The 19,268-nt window shown below is 32.6% G+C and overlaps 1 protein-coding gene across 3 annotated transcripts in view; it reads left to right on the plus strand.

The window, feature by feature from the left end:
• The window catches only part of LOC118184859 (uncharacterized), a 755,975-nt gene that overhangs the window by 572,343 nt on the left and 164,364 nt on the right, over window positions 1-19,268 (plus strand). Inside the window, exon 1 of one of the 3 annotated variants that reach the window (XM_035354583.2) lies at window positions 4,562-6,234. The exons of the other annotated variants lie outside the window; for them this stretch is intronic. Within the exon in view, the coding sequence (XP_035210474.1) occupies window positions 6,153-6,234 (82 nt within the window). The 5' untranslated portion in view covers window positions 4,562-6,152. Of the gene's footprint in view, window positions 1-4,561; window positions 6,235-19,268 lie in introns of those variants that run through there. 3 annotated transcript variants of the gene reach the window in all.

Consider the following 19,268-nt stretch of genomic DNA (forward strand, 5'->3'; position numbering starts at 1 on the left):
AAAGTGTTTCCTTTTTGTTTTAATTAATTTAAACCTCTTTTATTTTTAAATAGTTTTTTTCTCCCATTTTCAACATACAATATATACAGTAATTAATTAAAGTGCACGAAGACCCTTTCTTTGGAAAAAATCCAATTATCCGAATTTTTTATTATCCGAATGGAGTCCGGTCCCAGTTGATTCGGAAAATCGGAGTTCTACTGTATTTCTCTGTAAATATGATACCCGACATTTTTTCACGATTCTTCTGTACTTCTTAAATACTCAATAATAAATATAATTAATTAATAATAAATATTATTAATTAATTATATTTATTATTGAATATAATTAATTAATAATATTTATTATTAATTAATTATATTTATTAATAATAATAATATAATATTATTATATTAAATAAATAAAAATTAAATACTCAAAGAATTTGAATGTTTTCTTTTTGAAGTGAACGCTTCAATTAATTATATCATCAAATTAATGAAGTTCTTTCTTTATCGATCCAAACTCAACAAAATATGGTATTAAATATTAAAAAAACATTCGCGGGCTTATCTCGTACTATATGCATCATTATTTTTCAAGTGGAAAGAAGCTTGTCAGTTTTATTCAATTCCTTCTTCCTTACCTCATCCTACTTAATCTGAGAAATACAAGACAGCCAGTCACGAGAAAAATTGCTAGTCACGAAATAAGTGATCGGTCGTCGTATCCTGTATCCTACTGTTTCCTCTTTTTTTAGTAAAAAACAGGCTAAACCCCATAAATCAAAGAGTGAAAAATGAATTCTTTTATATTTTTCTCTGAAGAATGAAATATTTGCCAACAAATTGTAGATGAATTTACCACGGCGGTAGGGAAACACGCGCTGCTGTCAAAGCGTTAGATGCAGAAAATTTGTATAATAGGGTGCTGACAATCTAGGATCCTTAAGGGATTCGTGATGTACAATAAATTTTTATTTATTTTTTGCCTTTATTTGCATAGCTATATGCAGTTTGGAAGTTTCGAAAAAGAAGAAATAAATGGCAATAAATTCAGTGAAGTATGTGTATTTTAGAGGTAATAAATTCAGAAAATGTGTGACTGCATATAATTTAACATCTGTTCTAATTTTTCACTGTTGAAAAACTGACATTACTGAATTATTTGTAAGATAGTATCAGTGATATTTGAAAAGAATTTCCTGGAGAACTTTGATCTAACAAACTTTAATATAGATAATATTAAAGGAAAAGATTGAAAAGAATTTGTCATTATTTTTATTACTTAGCGCTTAAAGATATTACGTTTTGTACGTTTTTTCTCTGTCTTGTTTATTTTTTTGTTTTGGGAACTGATTTTCGATCCTCTGTAGCGAAGACGATTTTCTTGCAATTTGCGACCACATATAATACGCCTCAGTGACCTTTTTACTTACAAAATGCGGTGTAGAATTTTTATTTAATTTTTAAACAGCTTTTAAACAGCATATTTTTAAACAGCATATATCTGTTCAAAAAGTAAGATTTAAACGTTCTAGAATTTTGATCTTTTCGTTATCGGATAAATCAGAAAATAATTTTCTTAAGGAAATTCGTTCTGAATGTGTAAGTAACTTAGTTGATCAATTTTGGGTTATGTTTCCAAATTCTATAAATGGGATACTAACAGTATCAGATTGGAAAGTAAAACATTCAAAGAACAGTTCAAATACAAGTAAATTGAATGTAAACTTACATCATCATGTCTTGAAGGGAAGAAGATGTTAAGTACTATTTTCGTCATTATTAAAAGTCTGTCTCTATGTTAAACGGTTTTAAAGTAAATAAACTAAATGGGAAACAAAATAAGGGAAAAACATTTTTAGCTATTGCAGCATTCTTGTTGTTATGTCACTAACAATAAAAGCCTAATGAATCCAAAAATAAAATTGCATTGAACAAAAAAGAAAATTCTGAGGTACAATTAAATTGGTAGCATAGAAATGACATATGTAAGAACACATGAATAGATTTTCAATTTATTTAATTTTTTTATGAGATAGTTATTTAAAATCCATCTTAGCTGTAGTTGTTAATTTAGTCATCTACACATACGACAAGTAAGATGGCGAAACTAAAAACGTTATTTTTACTTTTTAGAGCGCTTTTAAACTTTTGTAACTTAAAAGAGGTTTTGTATACGTATTTTTTCCTATTATCAAATTAAAATACGCCTTAAGACCATTAGCTATTTGGATGAACGTACTATTGAAAAATTCAGAAAGGACATAGAGAGGCTAAAATACAGCAATTTTTGAATAAGAATATGAATGAATTGTAAACCCGAAAGAGTAGAAACATTTGAATACAAACGTTTTTCCACTGCGCTGTGGTTAACATTCAAGAATAACTGCATTATGCAAAGAATCATTCAGCTGGTTACAGTATGAATACGCTTTTTGTTTATTTCCTGTAATATTTTCGTATTATGCTAGGTTTACGTTTTCCAGATGAACGTAGTGATCGCAATAAAGATATTTACATGGTGAAATGTCGTATTAAGTAAGAAACGAAAGGCTTGGACAAAATTTTGGTTTGTAATGTATTAATGAAGTGATGTTATGTTGTGCATTTTCATTAAATGGAGCCTGTTTGAGCATGCCGATCAACCGGTATAGCAGTTAGCGTCGTTGACTGCCGTGCCGAAGGGCCCGGGTTCGAATCCCGGGGAAGGCGTGGATATTTGTAAATGTATAGTGTCAGTGTGGCATGGCGGCACTGTAAGTATGCGGCCAGCTGAAATTCCTCTCGTGTGGTTCGGTGGAAGGGGAGAGAGATAGGAGACTCTCGGACCCGTTCCCCTCGAGGTGCTGCCCATCAAAACTGGTGGGCAGAACTGAGTTAATCGCACTGTCACCTCAATGGTGCTCAAGGCTGTTGCCAACGGCAGGCGTAAACTAGCGCTTTCGTGGGCTTGGGCTGACTACGTCAGACAAGTGAGCAACAACAACAACAACATTGTCTTGTTTGAGAATTCATTCATACTAACATCATCGCGTAACAGAGACTATTAACAGACACTTTAGTTTGTAATATGGATTAGATTATTGAATTATGACAAAATACACTTGGGACAACTGCGTAAAGGAAGGAATGCCTTCGTGGAGGTCTTTCTAAGGAAAACAGGCTCGTATGCACGTTACACAATAAAGAAAATCACAAAAATGCCATTGCAGCCAACTCGGTCTACATGATTTGAATCCATATCGAGTTATTTATGTGCCTCTATTTCATACACTCGACCACGCTGGGCGACTTTTGTAATATGTGTTACAAATTTATGTTTACACATCTCATTTTATGATAAAGTTATTTCGCGGAACTGTAATATATGTTCCCCGTAAACATCGAGCATTAACATAGCAAACCACTTTTATGGCGCTATTTTATATACAGAATTGTTATAAATGATTCATCGGATAGCACCACCGTATTAAAAGTATTACACTTCTAGCAATAAATGATATTCGAAAAGAACTAAAAATTCACGAAGTATTCCATACTCACTGAATATTCATTATGTTTACCTCATTGGTCAGTTTAAAAATACACATTTAATTTCCTAATCTCTTTGAATGAAAATTACTCTTGTAAATCTATAACATAATTCTTTATGTAAGTGTATAAAATCAGAAAGAATTCTGACTTTAAATTAGTAACTTTAACATTAAAAAAAACCAATTTAACTTGATTCATTAATGGAAAAGTTAATTTGTGCAATAATAAAATGTGAATGGCATGAAAAGGATTTAATTTATTTTAGAATTATTATTAATGTATTTTTGTAAACAGTATGAAAATCATACTTCATTCGGAATGAAGTATGATTTATATAAATTTTATGTTCTTAAATTAGTGACACGTTTACTTTAATAAAAGAAAATGAACTGTAATAAAATTAATTGTATATAAATTTTTACATATAAGTTTTTCTTAATAAACGTAAATATATATAAGTTTATATATACGAGTTTGCTAAATAAATGTCGAATGATTAAAACCCAAGTAAAGATCTAACCGCGGATTTTGATAATATATTTAAATGACTCATATTTTTTATACTGTGTGTTCTCATCTGAAATTAAGCCTCTAATAACCCACTACATTGTTTTATACTCATGTTTTGGGAATATGTTTATCATACTAGAATAAAATAGTCTCCCTTTTACTTGGAAGTTAGCATTTTTATATTATTTTATTGCTTCTTATTGAGATCTAATGCGTCAAAGCTACTGTGTGAGTTTTAAAATGCCGCTGCTTTAGAAAGTCCCTTAATCGACACCACTACTTCCTGTGTTCGGTTTCATTATTTTCCGCTTTCTCAGCTGAAGGCAAAAACCGCTAATAGACGTGCGATCGCGACCGTGATATTATCGATGCTAAAGAAAAGAAGCTGGAGAGTCAGAGATTCAATGTAATGGATGGATGGGCGAAAGTTGCTCTCCTCCAGGTTTGATGCTATTCCTGGAGCATCCCCCTTCCCTACTCTTCCTCCATCCCTTCCACAGCACAAGCAGTGGTGTGAATCAGCTGCTACACTACTTTCTCTCTGGGGCCCCATCCCAGTCGAGTTCGGGATGCTGCAGATCAGTCCACTCAACATTTCGTAGTGGCGGTACCATTCCCCTGCATCCCACTCTTTCTGTGACTGGACTCTTGAACATTTTGGACAAAGGGGGGCCGTATTGTCTCGTCCTTGTTCTGTGCTGCGGTCACTAAACGGCCTGTGTGTGTGCTGTGTTTGATGAGGAATTTGCCGATTAATGTTTAGTTGTGTTTTGAGAGTGCCTTAATGTTTTATTGATAAAAAAGATTAAGTGCTATAAGTCTTGCCAAGCTACTCTTCATAGACCACTCTGTTTCGCATTGGCCGTTACTCAAAATGTGTTTTAATTTATGGTTAGTTGAGAAATTCATGAAGCAGAATTAATTAACTAAATGTGTTACTTCATCTCCTTATACTCTTGCATTTTTGGAAAAGAGTTTTATAAGTTATCATCTGACGTATCTCCAATTGTCAAGCACAGCTTCTTGCATTTTATGGTACTTGATATCTGAATCGAAAATGTATTAGTGTGTCTTAATAGTGTTATGTAACTACATGAATGCTTATTTTATATTACGCATACATTTGCAATAAGTACCAATTATTTAGTGACAGTATATCTATCATCATATTCAGAAGCTGGTGATACTAATTCCATTTTGCTTATCTTCTAAATGTGTTTGGAAAAGTGTCTAACAGAAGAAAAATTTCATCCATCTTAAGCATTTTGTATGTTATTCAAGTAAGGTGTTTTAAAGGTTTGCCTCTAAATCTTATTTCCTTTGTAAAGTATTTCAATTTGTTTCAGTTGTATACTGAAGTAATCTTTGTTAATTTGTGACATTATATGTTGTGATTATCATCGATACAATTCAAGAACAGTATAGCTGATATCTATCCAAAAATCATTTTCATTAATCGTTCGTTATCTCTTTGTCATTTATGCTCTTTTTCTTAAAATTATATCTGATTGAAATGATACAGTCTTTAAAGATGGTTTTAAACTTGTTATGCTTCTTCGAATTCAATGAACAACAAATCAGTTGGTAATTTGCAGAGCAATCAAGATTTCAGCCCGTGAGTCAACAATAACACAGACAAACGTCCGAAACCACAGCTATTAAAGCATCTTTGATTATTTTCGCGTGCTTCTCCGTCTGGGCACGCGTTTCTGTTATAAGAACATTTGCTGAGCGGAAGGGGAAGTGGTCCAAAAATTCTGTGAGAAAGAGAGAAGCCGGCTTTTGTACTGATAGACATTTCACACACCCTGCTCAAATTATGCTGTCAGAGAGTTGGTGTATCCGAAGATGATGCATTTCCGTGGACTTATGATGCAAGTGCTTTTATTCAGAAGTGACCAATGTTTACTGTACCATTTAAAATCTCGCGTGGACTCTTTGTTAGGGTTAACCATCATGATGTGTCCAAAAATGTAGAGAATTTCACCTCTTGTCTTTGTTACATTCCCATTAAGTGGACCAATGATGTTTGGACAGAAAGCAAAAACATCGTCAGTTTTTCTGTAAATTGTTCAATTTGTGGAGATAAAACTTCGTTAATTATCGGCGACTGATTTGTTGATGCCCGACCGACAGGCGACGGCCATGTTGGACTGTGAGGACGGCGAGAAAGACGGAAACTCCAATTGCAAACATTGCCAAGGTATGTAGAAACTATCCTTCTCAGACTGTGATCACGAATAGGCATTCGTGTAAACAAATGTTTATTTGAAAAAAAAAAAATACAATAATTTGTACATAAATGTTATAACATATTATTCCGAATGGGTTTTGAACTTTAGTATTTCCTGAAATGTTAAGATAATATGAATTTTGAAGCTTCAGATTTAAAATGTGATATGTTACAAATGTAGCTTATAATAACGGAATCTTTTGTTTTGAAGCAAGACATATTCCATCCCAACGTAATTTTCACCTGCATATTAAACAAGCATCAATTTTTCCAGTGATCATAATATTCACATTACGCTATATTTTTGCTTCGATTTTACTTCTTCTTCCTTTTATTAATTTTCATGCGTTTAAAACGTTTGATTGTTACCTTACCAGTATCTGGTAATTGAATAACATGGTGGTATTTTACAAAATAGAACCGAGAATCGTCTAGGATAATATTAATAATGATAATTTAGAGCTATAAATGCCTAATATTTTTGAGTTTACAAGTTAGAATGTATTGAGACTTAATAACGAAATCATAAACATAGAAGGTTAACCAGAGGGTTTTCTTCGTTGGGAGATAGTAGGAATTTTTTTAATATTTATTTAATCGGTTAATCTCTTTAATCTTTAATTTTACTTAACTTTCTCTTAAATTTCTCGTTACACGACGTATAAATAGAAATCAGGATTTGTCATTTGTTTTTAAAATGTGTTCACATTAAGATACAGTAATCTTTTTTTTTTTTTTTTTTTTTTTTTTTTTTTTTTTTTCATTTTGTAATTTTATCAGATATTACAGACATGAGTATTTAATCAAAACGTAAATACTTCAAGTTAATTGGTCTGTAAAATAAAGCTTTCGGTATTACACTTGTTCCCGTTTCTGTAGAATTTTGTTATTACTTCCTTGTACGAAGTAAAGAAAGTATTGTAATTACTATTTATTACAATATAGCAAGATTATTCTGAAAGAAATTATAAAAAAGAAAATCGAGGAATTCAACGTAATGTGAACTCAGTAAATGTTTACGTACTTTCAAGATCTTAAAGTATGCCTTGTATATATTACCATTTTTAGCCCAAATGGGCAATTTACCCTGAAGGGCTACTAAATTTGTTTTGACATTTTGCGTTGGTTCACTATAAACGGCGTTACACTTTTCAAATTGTTCCCACCAAACACTAGAGGTCTGCATTATATTTAAAGAAATTAAATAATGAAAAATCTGCATAAATGTATGTATGTTTCTCGCATTGTAAAAAAAACAAGGTTATCTAGAGACATCACATTCTGAATAACGTAGTCCTCCACACAAATATGGGCATCTGAAAGCTCACATTTAAAATTTCTTTCTTTCTTGTTTTGTAAACTTTTAACGAATTTTTTATTAACAAACTCAATGATTTTTTTGTGACGCGAAAAAAAATATCTCTAGCGCGCGAGTCTGTGTATCAGAAATACTTTTTTTGCTTTTTTTAAATTATTGCTATTGAATTGAATTTTGTGTTTTAAGTGCGAAGAACATGATATTTAATAAATAAAGGTAACACACAAAATGTTAAAAATTACTTTCTTTTAGACGTAATATAAAATCTGAAAACTTTCAGATTTTTTATCCCAAAGGGTGTTAGCCAAAAAGGCTATTAATTTCGTTTTAGCATTTCGCATCGAAAACTTTAAAAGTCTGAATCACATTTCAAATTGTTGCCACCAAATATTATCGCCCTGTATTAAATTTTAAGAAATTAAATACTGAACAATCTGCGTAAATGTATAGATGTTTCTCTCATTGTGACAAAACAACGGTGCCTAGAGCCATCAAATTTTGAATAACGTAGGTCTCCATCCGAATATGAGCATCTAGAAGCATACATTTGGAATTTGTTTTATAATCTATTTCACATTTTGTAAAGCACTTATGAGTTTTGAATGAAAAACATCAACGATTTCAAAACGAGCAATGGCAGCACTGTAAGCAGGGGAAAGAAAAAAAAAAAAAAAAAAAAAAAAAAAATTTATCTCCCGCGCGCGAGACTGTGTATCGAAATTTCTAAAGATATGTTCTTTTTAAATTATTTTGTGATATTGCTGATGAATTCAGCTTTATCATTTATGTGCGAAGAACATGATATTTAATAAATAAAGGTAACTCTCTAAACGATAAAAAAAAACGCCCCTTTGCGTGTACTATAAAATCTGAAAGCTTTCAGATTTTTGTTTTTATTATTATTGTTTTGATGGTGTAATATTTGATTCAGAAAGTCCTGCAAATTCAAACTCGACTTCAAAGTAATACATTGCAAATACTTAAAATAAAATACTTTTAATCTTTCATGTGCCAACATGCTGCCATTCGGAAAACCATAAGAAATAATATTAATTTAGGTAACTAAATTAATCTATAGTAATTTATAAATATTTACTATATAAAATAAGTAATAAATAATATATAATATAACAATTTAGATTACTAATATATATATATAAATAAATTATAATTTCGAGAACTTTCGAAGTTATCTAAATCAGCTATTTTTTTATTTACGTTATTTTTCAAATTTCTGTGTTTTATTATTCATTTATTTATTAGAGTTTTACATTTCATTTAAAAAAATCTAAAATTTAGTAAAAATGTGCAGGAAAGAATGGATAGAATTCGGAATAAAATCTAAAATGATCTAATTTTTTTTGGGGGGGAGGGGGCGAGTTAATTTTATATTTTATGTTTACGCATATTTCTAGCGTGTAGATCTTAGGGTATATAGTAGCAGAATCTACTATAGCATACTAATTGTCGTATCAAGCTCCGTAGCGCAGCACCTAAGCGTAGTACAGTTGGAAGTATTCTGTTATCGATTACAGATCATTAAGAAATCAACATTTTCACGGAATATTTTTCTCTGCCATGTTCACCGCATTGTTGCAATGGACTGCATAAATGATGTTTAACTTAACACAATTTTCTTTTTCTCTTCCCCTCCTACCGGGAAGAATTCTAGGCTGTGCATGCTTATATATTTAAATATAAAACAATTTTTTGGAAGCAAAGAGAATCTATGTTCCTTTTGAACGGCTAAACAAAATTCTTAAAGATAAAACAATCAAATCATGTGCTACGTCGTATTATGTTTATGTGTCGTTCCTGACAACATTAATATTTATAGGAAGAGAAACATTTTAATGTATCACTCTGTTTTATGCAGTATTGTCTATAGCTATGCTCCTGCGCTAATTACGATAAAATCGATCCATATAAAATGTTTTTGGCAATTTCGACTAGAGTCTTTTTGTCCTTTTTGAGAATACACAGAGAAATGCAGAGGTTAAAAAATATTTAAAATCTTGTATTTTAGAGTATTTACAATTTATAGTACACTTAGCACATAAACACATTTAGTACAAAAATGCGTATTTATTTATATTTATTTATTTTTCAAGAGACTTTAATCCTGTTAATTTTTACTTGTAATTATATCCACTGGATGGCATTGTGTCTCGGAATCATCAGTGTGTTCTTGTGAACTGTTATTCCGCCTGTGAACTAACCATTCTTGCCTAAGTTAACATTGCTCAACAGTAGGGGCTCACAGCGTGGTCAATTTCATCTTCTGGAGGTCGATAAAATTTTAAAGAGGCAATAATGATAAAGGCATCGGTAATCTTTATGTACCGGCAATTTTAATCATAATCAAGATAGCATTAATTGCAATATATATTGATATAATTGATGTTTAATTGTTTATTTGTGTTAAACTATATCATGTAGTAACGTATCATAATCGAGAAACGAAGAAAAAAGAACCGGTTGATCTCATAATACCAGCTAACAATGAAAACAATGAAAATGAAGAAGGTAAAACATCTATAATTTCCAACATTTAAGTGAAACAAATCGTTGAATAAGGCAATAAGGCACTAGAACTGTCTGATTTTGCAATGACCAAATGCTGAAAGAAGGGGCGCTTAATGAGAGGCATTGAAAAAACATCTGTGCTTCTTTTGCCCTTTTTTTGCGTATGATCGAAATCGAATGTTGTTAAATTAAGTTGTCTGGTGACTTGATCCTTCAATTAGCTATCTTCCTCTGCCACTTGCCAATTTTTACAATCTGTTTTGATTTCATTGATGACTTTACTTAAGCTTAAAAAAATTATTCTATGATATTTTGATCATACGTAGGTAAGTTGAAAAATAAGTTTCCTCTGTCGACTGTGGTCAGAATTGTGTATGAAAGTCAAAAAATAGAATGAGACATTAAAGATATGACATACCTTTATTTTTCCACATAGGTACCAAGTACATTGAGACATTTGTCATATCGCATGATAAGCTTCAAAAAGCCCTCCAGGAAAAAATCAGGGCTTTGCATATGGAAGAAGCGTTGAACGGCTTGTTTCACTTCAGTATTGCTTCCAAAGCGCCTTCCCCCGAGATTTATTCGCTATGAATGGGTACATGGAGTATCAGGAACAGAAATTCATAACCGCCTCGTGGAAGACTATGGGCCAGGTGTGATGTCGAAGCAAATGGTGCGGAGATGGTGTCGCACATTCAGTGATGGACGTCAGCAAGTGGAGGACATACCGAGAGCTGGACGGACGCGCACGGCCACTACAGATGCAAATGTCAGGAAGGTGGATGACATGATTAGAGCGAACCGGCGTATCACCATCGATGAAGTAGCGGAAGAACTTGGAATCTCACATGAGCGAGCTCAAAACATCATCCACGACATTCTTCGATACAGAAAAGTGTCAGCACAATGGGTGCTTCGACAATTGACCTCGACTCACATCTGGCGTTCTGCTGTTGGATGACAATGCCAGAGCACATTCGGCGACGGCAACGCAAAACCATATTGCAACTCTTGGTTGGGAGCGCCTACACCATCCGCCATACAGTCCTGATCTCGCACCAAGCGACTTCCATCTGTTTCCGGCTTTGAAAAAAAATCTCGGGGGAAGGCGCTTTGGAAGCAATACTGAAGTGAAACGAGCCGTTCAACGCTTCTTCCATATGCAAAGCCCTGATTTTTTCCTGGAGGGCTTTTTGAAGCTTATCAAGCGATATGACAAATGTCTCAATGTACTTGGTACCTATGTGGAAAAATAAAGGTACGTCATATCTTTAATGTCTCATTCTATTTTTTGACTTTCATACACAACCCTTACCACAGTCGACAAGGGAAACTTATTTTTCAACTTACCCTCGTATTAACCGAACTGTTGATCACAATAAGGATTTATTTCTCATATTTTCCTATACAAAACAAGCTAGAAATCTCCAAACAGATAACAATATCCGAAAGATAACATTAACCGCGATCACATTAAGCGGCGTCAACTGTATCGAAATAAACAAATGGACAAACGTGATTACATTAAGCGGAACCTACTACAGTTTCAATAAAAAAAATAAATTGAGTATTCTCATTGTCTTAAATATTTGTGTTATTATATAATATTAAATTCAGTAATTATATAAAAAAAATTACGCTTAAATTTGGTATTTTTCCTTACAAGTCGACAAACGTTTCGATGATAATTCTAACGAAGATTTACTGATTTTTTAAAATTATATATTGAATTTTCTGCCAGTGGAAGTAGAGGAAGGTACCAAGAGTTAAAGGGTGACTTGCAGGAAGTATTTATAACCGACCCTGCTCCCTCAATACGTCATTGTCTGATTTCAACCCCGGGAGACTGCGTGAGGTCCGAGAGTAGCTTCTTCTCTCTCTCTTTTCTCTCAGTTCCTTTTTGCTCTCGAAAAACATTTTGTTTTACAATCGAAACCAGCTTGTGAGGAAGATTTGATGGCTCTCAGCATTGAATGTCAGTTTGTGCTTTTTCATATGCGTCATTTCCACTTTTATTTTTCCTTCGAGAATAAATGTCTTTAACATTTCCTGTTCCTGCTTTCAATTTTCTTCGAAAATCTTGACAGCAGTATACAAGCGGAAAATAGGTCTTTAAAAATCGCATTTGTTATTTTACGCTGGATGTAATTTATGTAGATTAAATGGAATTTGTTAAGGGTGTGTCCCGTGGATTCTTTTTTTCAGGGCGTTGTGTATGAGTACAAATACATTCGTTACATGTATGTGCGTTGTACTCAGTTTGAATTTATCTAGTTTTGGAATTAAATACTTTGAAATCATTCGCTTTAAAAATTAACAATATTACGTAATGATTGTTTAATGAATTTTCCCCTTCCCTAATGTGTGGTTCGTGCTGTAATTGGTATCGTGTCCAACAGGCGATCGGAGGATCCAGAATTCGAATCCTGGCGAGAGCAATACTGATTTCTCCTACCTGTATAAAAAATTTTACGTAGCTCTACAATCGTGGTTTTTTCATCTTGAAGTGTATGTGTATACGAATAAATGAAATGTAATTTTCCAGTTAATTTGCTATTTTTACCCTAGTTGATAAGTGTTTCGAACAGACAATATATATGTACGGCAATCATATAGAAACGCTCATATGTAAATGGGCTGCTTAGCTTGACCTTAATGACCTTTAACTCAGTTATGTTTTTGTTGGATAAAATTAATACAGATGAAGAATCGCCAGACTGATGGAACTCGACAGGTTTAGGGAAGGGTAAATTAGAGTTGTTGAAATACAAAATAAAGTATAGCATTATGTTTTTATATTCCCTATTTATTTCCCACATTCAATTAATTAGATTTCATATATTTTTATCCTCCTACCTTATTATCTAAAGTATATATAAAAATTATTATACCGATTCGAATATTTGACGGTCTCAGGTATAAGATGATTCTACGTTTTAAAAGATGTTTCACAAGGGAGAAAAAGGTTATCTAAAAGTAATTAAACATCTGAAACATTATAATTTGAATAAAGCTACATATATATGTTTTCTTTAATGTAAAATTTAAGGGATAAGTGATACATTTTCTTAATATATTTTGCAAATCAGGCTTCCCTTATAAGGTCACTCGTCTTACAGAACACCTTGAAGTAAAGAACATTTTAAAAAATAATCGTCTTCTATTTGGACACCGTTATGCTCCTCTAAAACTTAATCCGCAAATTTTAATTTTAGTTCGTGTTTGAAGATAATAATAGTAGAATATGCGATGGCTATCCGCTTTCTTTCTTAAATGGCTGGTTAAACCAAGAAATCCCTATATAATATAATGAGTACGTTTTCACTGGAATCGAATTTGGGACGAGCCATCGATATTTGATATTATTTTCATGCTCACTTATGGGTTCATATATAAGTAGCCTCTTTATTTGTGTTATGTAGTTGGGACAAAAAAAGATTGCAATCATCCTTATGCCTACTCCGCCTTTGAATATTATATCCACTTGGAAATCAAAACTCTAGCTTTCGGTGATCGTATCCACACTCTTGCTGATTTGACCCTTTACTATATTATAGTAAAATATAATAGACAGCTCAACAGTTTCATAATCAAAATATAATAGATTTAATATTTTTATCTAAATTTTTGTTTTCTGAAAGTAATTTTCTTCTTTCATGCATAAATATACTCTACAATTAAATTATTTGCATGATACCAAGCTGTAGCTTGCTGATAGAATATGAAAGAACAAATACAGGTCGGGTCTGTAGTACCACAGATGATTAAGGAATTGGTGAACTTAGATAACTGTTACGCTTCCCCAGTTTTCAGGGAGAACGACTGGCGGGCGTGGTCCAGGGATCTCCCAACCTCTTGCGAGCACTTCCGTCTCGTCGTTTATTTTGAGTGCCCCCTTACCACACAAACACTTATCCGTTTACAAACATTCATGCATTTTCCGGGATTCGAACTAAGGTTCATCGGCACGGCAGTAAGTGTCAGTATCCACTGTACCGGCTCGGCGATAATATGATAGAATAGTAAAAATCCCCGATTTGAAAATTACCTTTACGTCAAGACAGAAGAGAAATACGCCAAAGTAAAAGATAAGGCTTGAAATTTTCGTTTGCCTCCGGATGCTAGTCATATCACACGGCTCAGCAAAAAATGGCTTCTTTTTACTATTAGGTGTTTCGCGATCTCACAGTTTGTTCCTGAGAATCTTTTCTTGCTAATGAACTCAATTATTTGATACGAGTTACTACTAACCTAGGGTTTCCGGCCGTTGTCATTGATGAAGCCTCTAAAAATTTTTCCTTCCCATTAAAGAAGACATTCCGCTGTTAGAAATAATATTAATAACCTTTTCTTACTTCCACTTCATCTTTCTGTAAGTGCAAAATTCCACAAATATCCCAGAAGTTCAATTTTCAAGTTACTTTCTCGCCTATCAGTAAGATTCGTAGTTAAATTCTTAAAGATTACTTTTCTGACTTTTACTCTTGGGGAATTTATAGAATATCTTGTCAGTACGGTTTAAGATATATCGGCTAAACTAAAAGATCGTTGAAATTTCGCGAATTTAATCATTTTCACTTTGGGTCGACAAACATTATTCAAAAAGCTTCTTCATTAGTGAATTAGATTTTCTTGAAGAGTTTCATAGTTACAAAAGTTTATCTTGCTTAGTTGATGAAGCCATTCTTCCTAATACTTTTAAAATGGTATTAATTAATTTTTCAATTTTCGTTTATATTTCTGCCTACAGATGGTGCTACGTTCTTGTTCGCTTTATTCTTTTTGAATGTAAATACAACTGTGGCTTTCCCCTCGTTGCAGATTTCTTCGCTGCTGACGAAGAGAGACCTGTACCTGCTGCCCTCGAAATAGATCAAATCTTTGCTAAACACAAGGTTGTTGCTTTGTCTAATTTTATTAGATTACTCTATGTGTCAACAGCGAGAACTGTTGGGTGTTAAGTACCTTAGAAACTTTTCTTATGCGAAGGATTCGAGATTTGAATAGGATGCTGATTCGAGAAATGGTAGAATTCGTCTCATTCGTAGAAATAAAAAATCGACTAAGTGCACTTTTTTAGAAATAAGTAATGCACTGCGTATTGAATGATGCGACTCAGTGCTCTTAGTTAGAAATAAGTAATGGACTCAATGCACTTTGCTTGAAATAAGTAATCGACTCAATGCACTTTGCTTGAAATAAGTAATCGACTCAATGCACTTTTTTTAGCAACCAATCGGTACAGCATTGCTGTCTTAAAAAATAAGTACTTTGAAATTTAATGGTCGGCATTTACCCCATTTATAATTTTCACCGCTACGTAGCCATCAACCTTTCTTGGCAAGAATTCACCTTTTCCTCTTTCGTCTCGTAGTACGTTTAAAAAACGGTAAAGGTATAAGCTATCTTCGCAATATTCTTTTTTTTTTTTTTTTCCCAGCGCTGAAAAGAACATTTTGGCAGAAGCATTATTTCGGCCCTATTGTGGGTCAAGGTCGAAAAAGGCACTGACGTCCGGAGCCTCCTGCTCAGAATCAACGTACGTTGTCGCCGGACAGCCGCGCAGCAGCTGGCCGGATTTTGCGAAGGGAAAACGCCGTGTATTATGGAGCTGCGATGCTTCAGAGTGCGAAGAGGGACTTGCGTATAATTGCAAAGATGATGATGCAGACTTTGCACAGTCCTGTAATTTTTTATTTGTTTTGCACCGATTGTTGTTATCTCATTTTCACAATTGTTTTCTAACCCTCACTCTGCTCAGCTGTTATTTACGTTATGTACATGAATATTTGATTAAATTTGAAAACTTTGGTTTAAAATAGTGTTGAAACTTTTAAATAGTGTGGAACTCATTTTCAACTATAAAAAGAAAAAAAATATTAAACATACAATGAATGGGTCTTTGCAAATTTGTCCGCAATTTGACTGCAATTCAAATTCTCTCTAGTTTCTGTTCGTTATTCATTATTTAGGATTTTAATTTTACTTCCTTGTACGAAGTAAAGAAAGTATTGTAGTCGCGAAAAATTTTGGATATCATATTTCAACGGAAATATCAATTTTGACCGTTACCGAATCCATTTTAACTATTGCTTGCATAACTTTTGTACGTACGGACAGAATAAAGAGCATTCGTTTTTCAGAACGGATTATAAAATCGATTACAAATTTATTTTTTCGTGCACGTGTATATACGTACATATATATCTCGCATGACTCAAAAGTGATCAAAAACAAAGTTGAAATTTTGTATATGAGACTTCTATAACATCCAGTTGTGCACCTCTTTTTTTATTGCAGTTTGCAGTACCAAACGTATACATATAGCCGGGTAAAGGAGGTCTCTCTTTCTCTCTTTCTCTCTCTCTCTATATATAGCAGACTTAAAAGACACCAGGCTTTTAGTTTTGCTGTCGTTAGTCACAATCATTACTTCCAATTATACAGATTTGTTTTAAATGATCAAAATATTCATGTTTTGGCAACATAGGATTTTTTTTTTAAATCAGTTTTGGACAATGCGGTCTCCTGCTTCTTATACATATATTTGAGAAAGTTTTATAGTCGTTATGAAAAAATAAAATTTAAAGCAGTTTGATTCCCATACGGCAAAAGGTGACCGGAAAATTTGACCTTTAAAATTTGTAGCTTTTGATGTCATTTTCAACTTGCTTTGAAAGATCGGTTCATTTCAACTTGCCTTGAGGGATCGGTTAGAATTATTTGTGGAAATGTGTTTTAACGAAGTGCAGCAAAAATGCATATAATTTAATAGGTCGTATAAGGAATCAAGTGGTGTCCACATCAGATATTTCGTAAAAACTTCTAGCTTGTTCGTTGTACTTTTTTCTTCCCACTGAAGGTACCATGTTTTTAGGATTTATTTGTTTACGTATACTTAAAGAGATGTGTACAAATTTATGTTCGCATCATTTTACGCAATATACTTATTGGACAGTCTGATAATCTCTCACTACTCACAATGTAAGGTAACTTTCCCTATTAGATCTTAAAATCTCAAACTGACAGCCTACATGCGGCCTTCCAAACAATTTTATGCAGCTCGCGAATTTATTTGACGTAAATTAGTTAGTATTATTATGACAAGAATTTGAAGAAAAAAAAATTATCTCTAAAATTTAAGATTTTAGAGGTTTCAAGTCCAATTTCACATTATCTGGCAACACTGTACGGGGAAAAACATTCTTATCTCCAGCGTTCGCGGCTATGTATCGGAAATACTAAAGATGTACTTTTTTAAATATTTCCTGATATTGCTGTTGAATTGCATTTTATGTGGTTTAAGTGCAAAAACATGATATTTAATAAATAAAGGCAACATACAAAACCTTAAAACAAAGTCCCTTTGGGCGTAATATAAAATCTAAAAGTTTTTGGTTTCTTTTTATTACTTTTTTAAAATTAATTAATGAAATGAATTTTTTTCGTTGCGTCATTTTTAGAGGTGTGTTTTGACAAATATGTAATAAATTCTTTTACTTTAAACACCTCTTCGTACCTTTAGTTAACAAACAAACTCTTTTTTTAACTGAATACTCTACCTTCAGGTAAAAATAAGTAAATGTAGTGGAGATATCACGTAACTTATGACCTGAAAACATACTTCATTGAAATGGCTAGAACTTTTTAGGGATCAGAAGAAACACTAGTCCGATTGACATTTTAACATTTACCAGAGGTTATCAACAGTTTTTACTATGAAAATGGATGACAGGAACGTGAACATTTACAGGAAATTTGTTACAATAAAGAAAAGTAAGAAAAAATTCTTTCATTTTCATAACGTCATACACATCTTTTAACGTCTTACTTTTCTTTTGTCGTCTGCGTTTTTTCTCACAAAAAACAGTTCTATCAGACAGTGCGCAGCGTCATCTGACATATAGTTATTTATTTTTGAAGTAAATTTTAAAGGTACTTGGTAAAATATTTTAAAATATAATTTTAGTGTTCAGTTGTAGATATAAGACGGATTATCGTTTTATTTGGGGAAGTGTTCAATAGTACATTTATAGACCACTAGTTTTTTTTTTTTTTTTTTTTGAAAAGAAGTCTTGTAAAAACAACCCTGCTGTTGCCAGGAATCGAACTCGAAACCTTTCAGTTGTACCAGTTGGCTGCACTAACCAACCATCGGAAGGACAATATGGGAGGAATGTCTTAAATTTCTTTAAAAAATTACTGAGGCATTTTTTATGCAGTGAATAAATGTGTTCTTGGTTGATTTATATTTAGTGAAGGTTTTAACTAAGTATAGCCTTTACCAATTTTGTATTTCTAGGTGTACAATTTATATTTCTTATTAATTAAAGTATAAGGAATATTTTAAGAATCGGAATTTGTGAAAGATTTTAAGAATCGGAATTTACTCTGTGAAAAAGAATTTTGTCACGAAAGCCTGATCACTCGCTCATAGTGATCATTCATTTTCATAAAATTCTGAACCTTTCTTGAAAATTAAATATAACCGAAACTATATGCATGGGATTAATATTAGAAGAAAGAGAACTTATAGCCCCTTTTGTCAACTGAATTTTAAAAAATGCATGTATTATATGTGAAATAAAATATTAACTTAGATTTCTACTTTTGAATTTCTTTAATATAAAAATATGAAGTAATTTTACTACTGCAAAAGCTCTTTCCTTCCGTGAATTTTCTTTTAAATGTACCTAATTCTATACGCATGCGGTTGATAGATTATGTAAACAAAACTGTAAAATATGCAATTCATATCCGGAGTTGGAATCACAAAAAGAACACTGAATTTTCGTAATTCCTGCTTCAAAAAGCGTAATAAGCTGTACATCCTCATTTCCATACTTTAGGCTTTGGCGATAGTGCACTACTCAGATGAACTTGTTGAGAGTATCTCGACTTCCTAATACTTTTAAAAATATGTAGTTTTTTTCGATTTAGTTTTCTTTTACAAAGGTTCGCGTTTCTTTTACAAAGGTTTGTAAGTTTTTATTGGTATACGGTCATGGAATTATTATATATAAGTGATCCGTATTGCATGTAAGTGATCGACTCTCCAATGAAAGAAATCAGACATTTATACAGCAAAGAGAAGAATGGGGCAATTAGAGATTTTATTATTCTCATTGCGTTTAACTAATTGGTTGCTGATGTCACG

This window comes from Stegodyphus dumicola, chromosome 3 (assembly GCF_044657685.1).
Source record: "Stegodyphus dumicola isolate Sdum_Otavi_A_Nest chromosome 3, ASM4465768v1".
In the NCBI taxonomy this organism is placed as follows: domain Eukaryota; kingdom Metazoa; phylum Arthropoda; class Arachnida; order Araneae; family Eresidae; genus Stegodyphus; species Stegodyphus dumicola.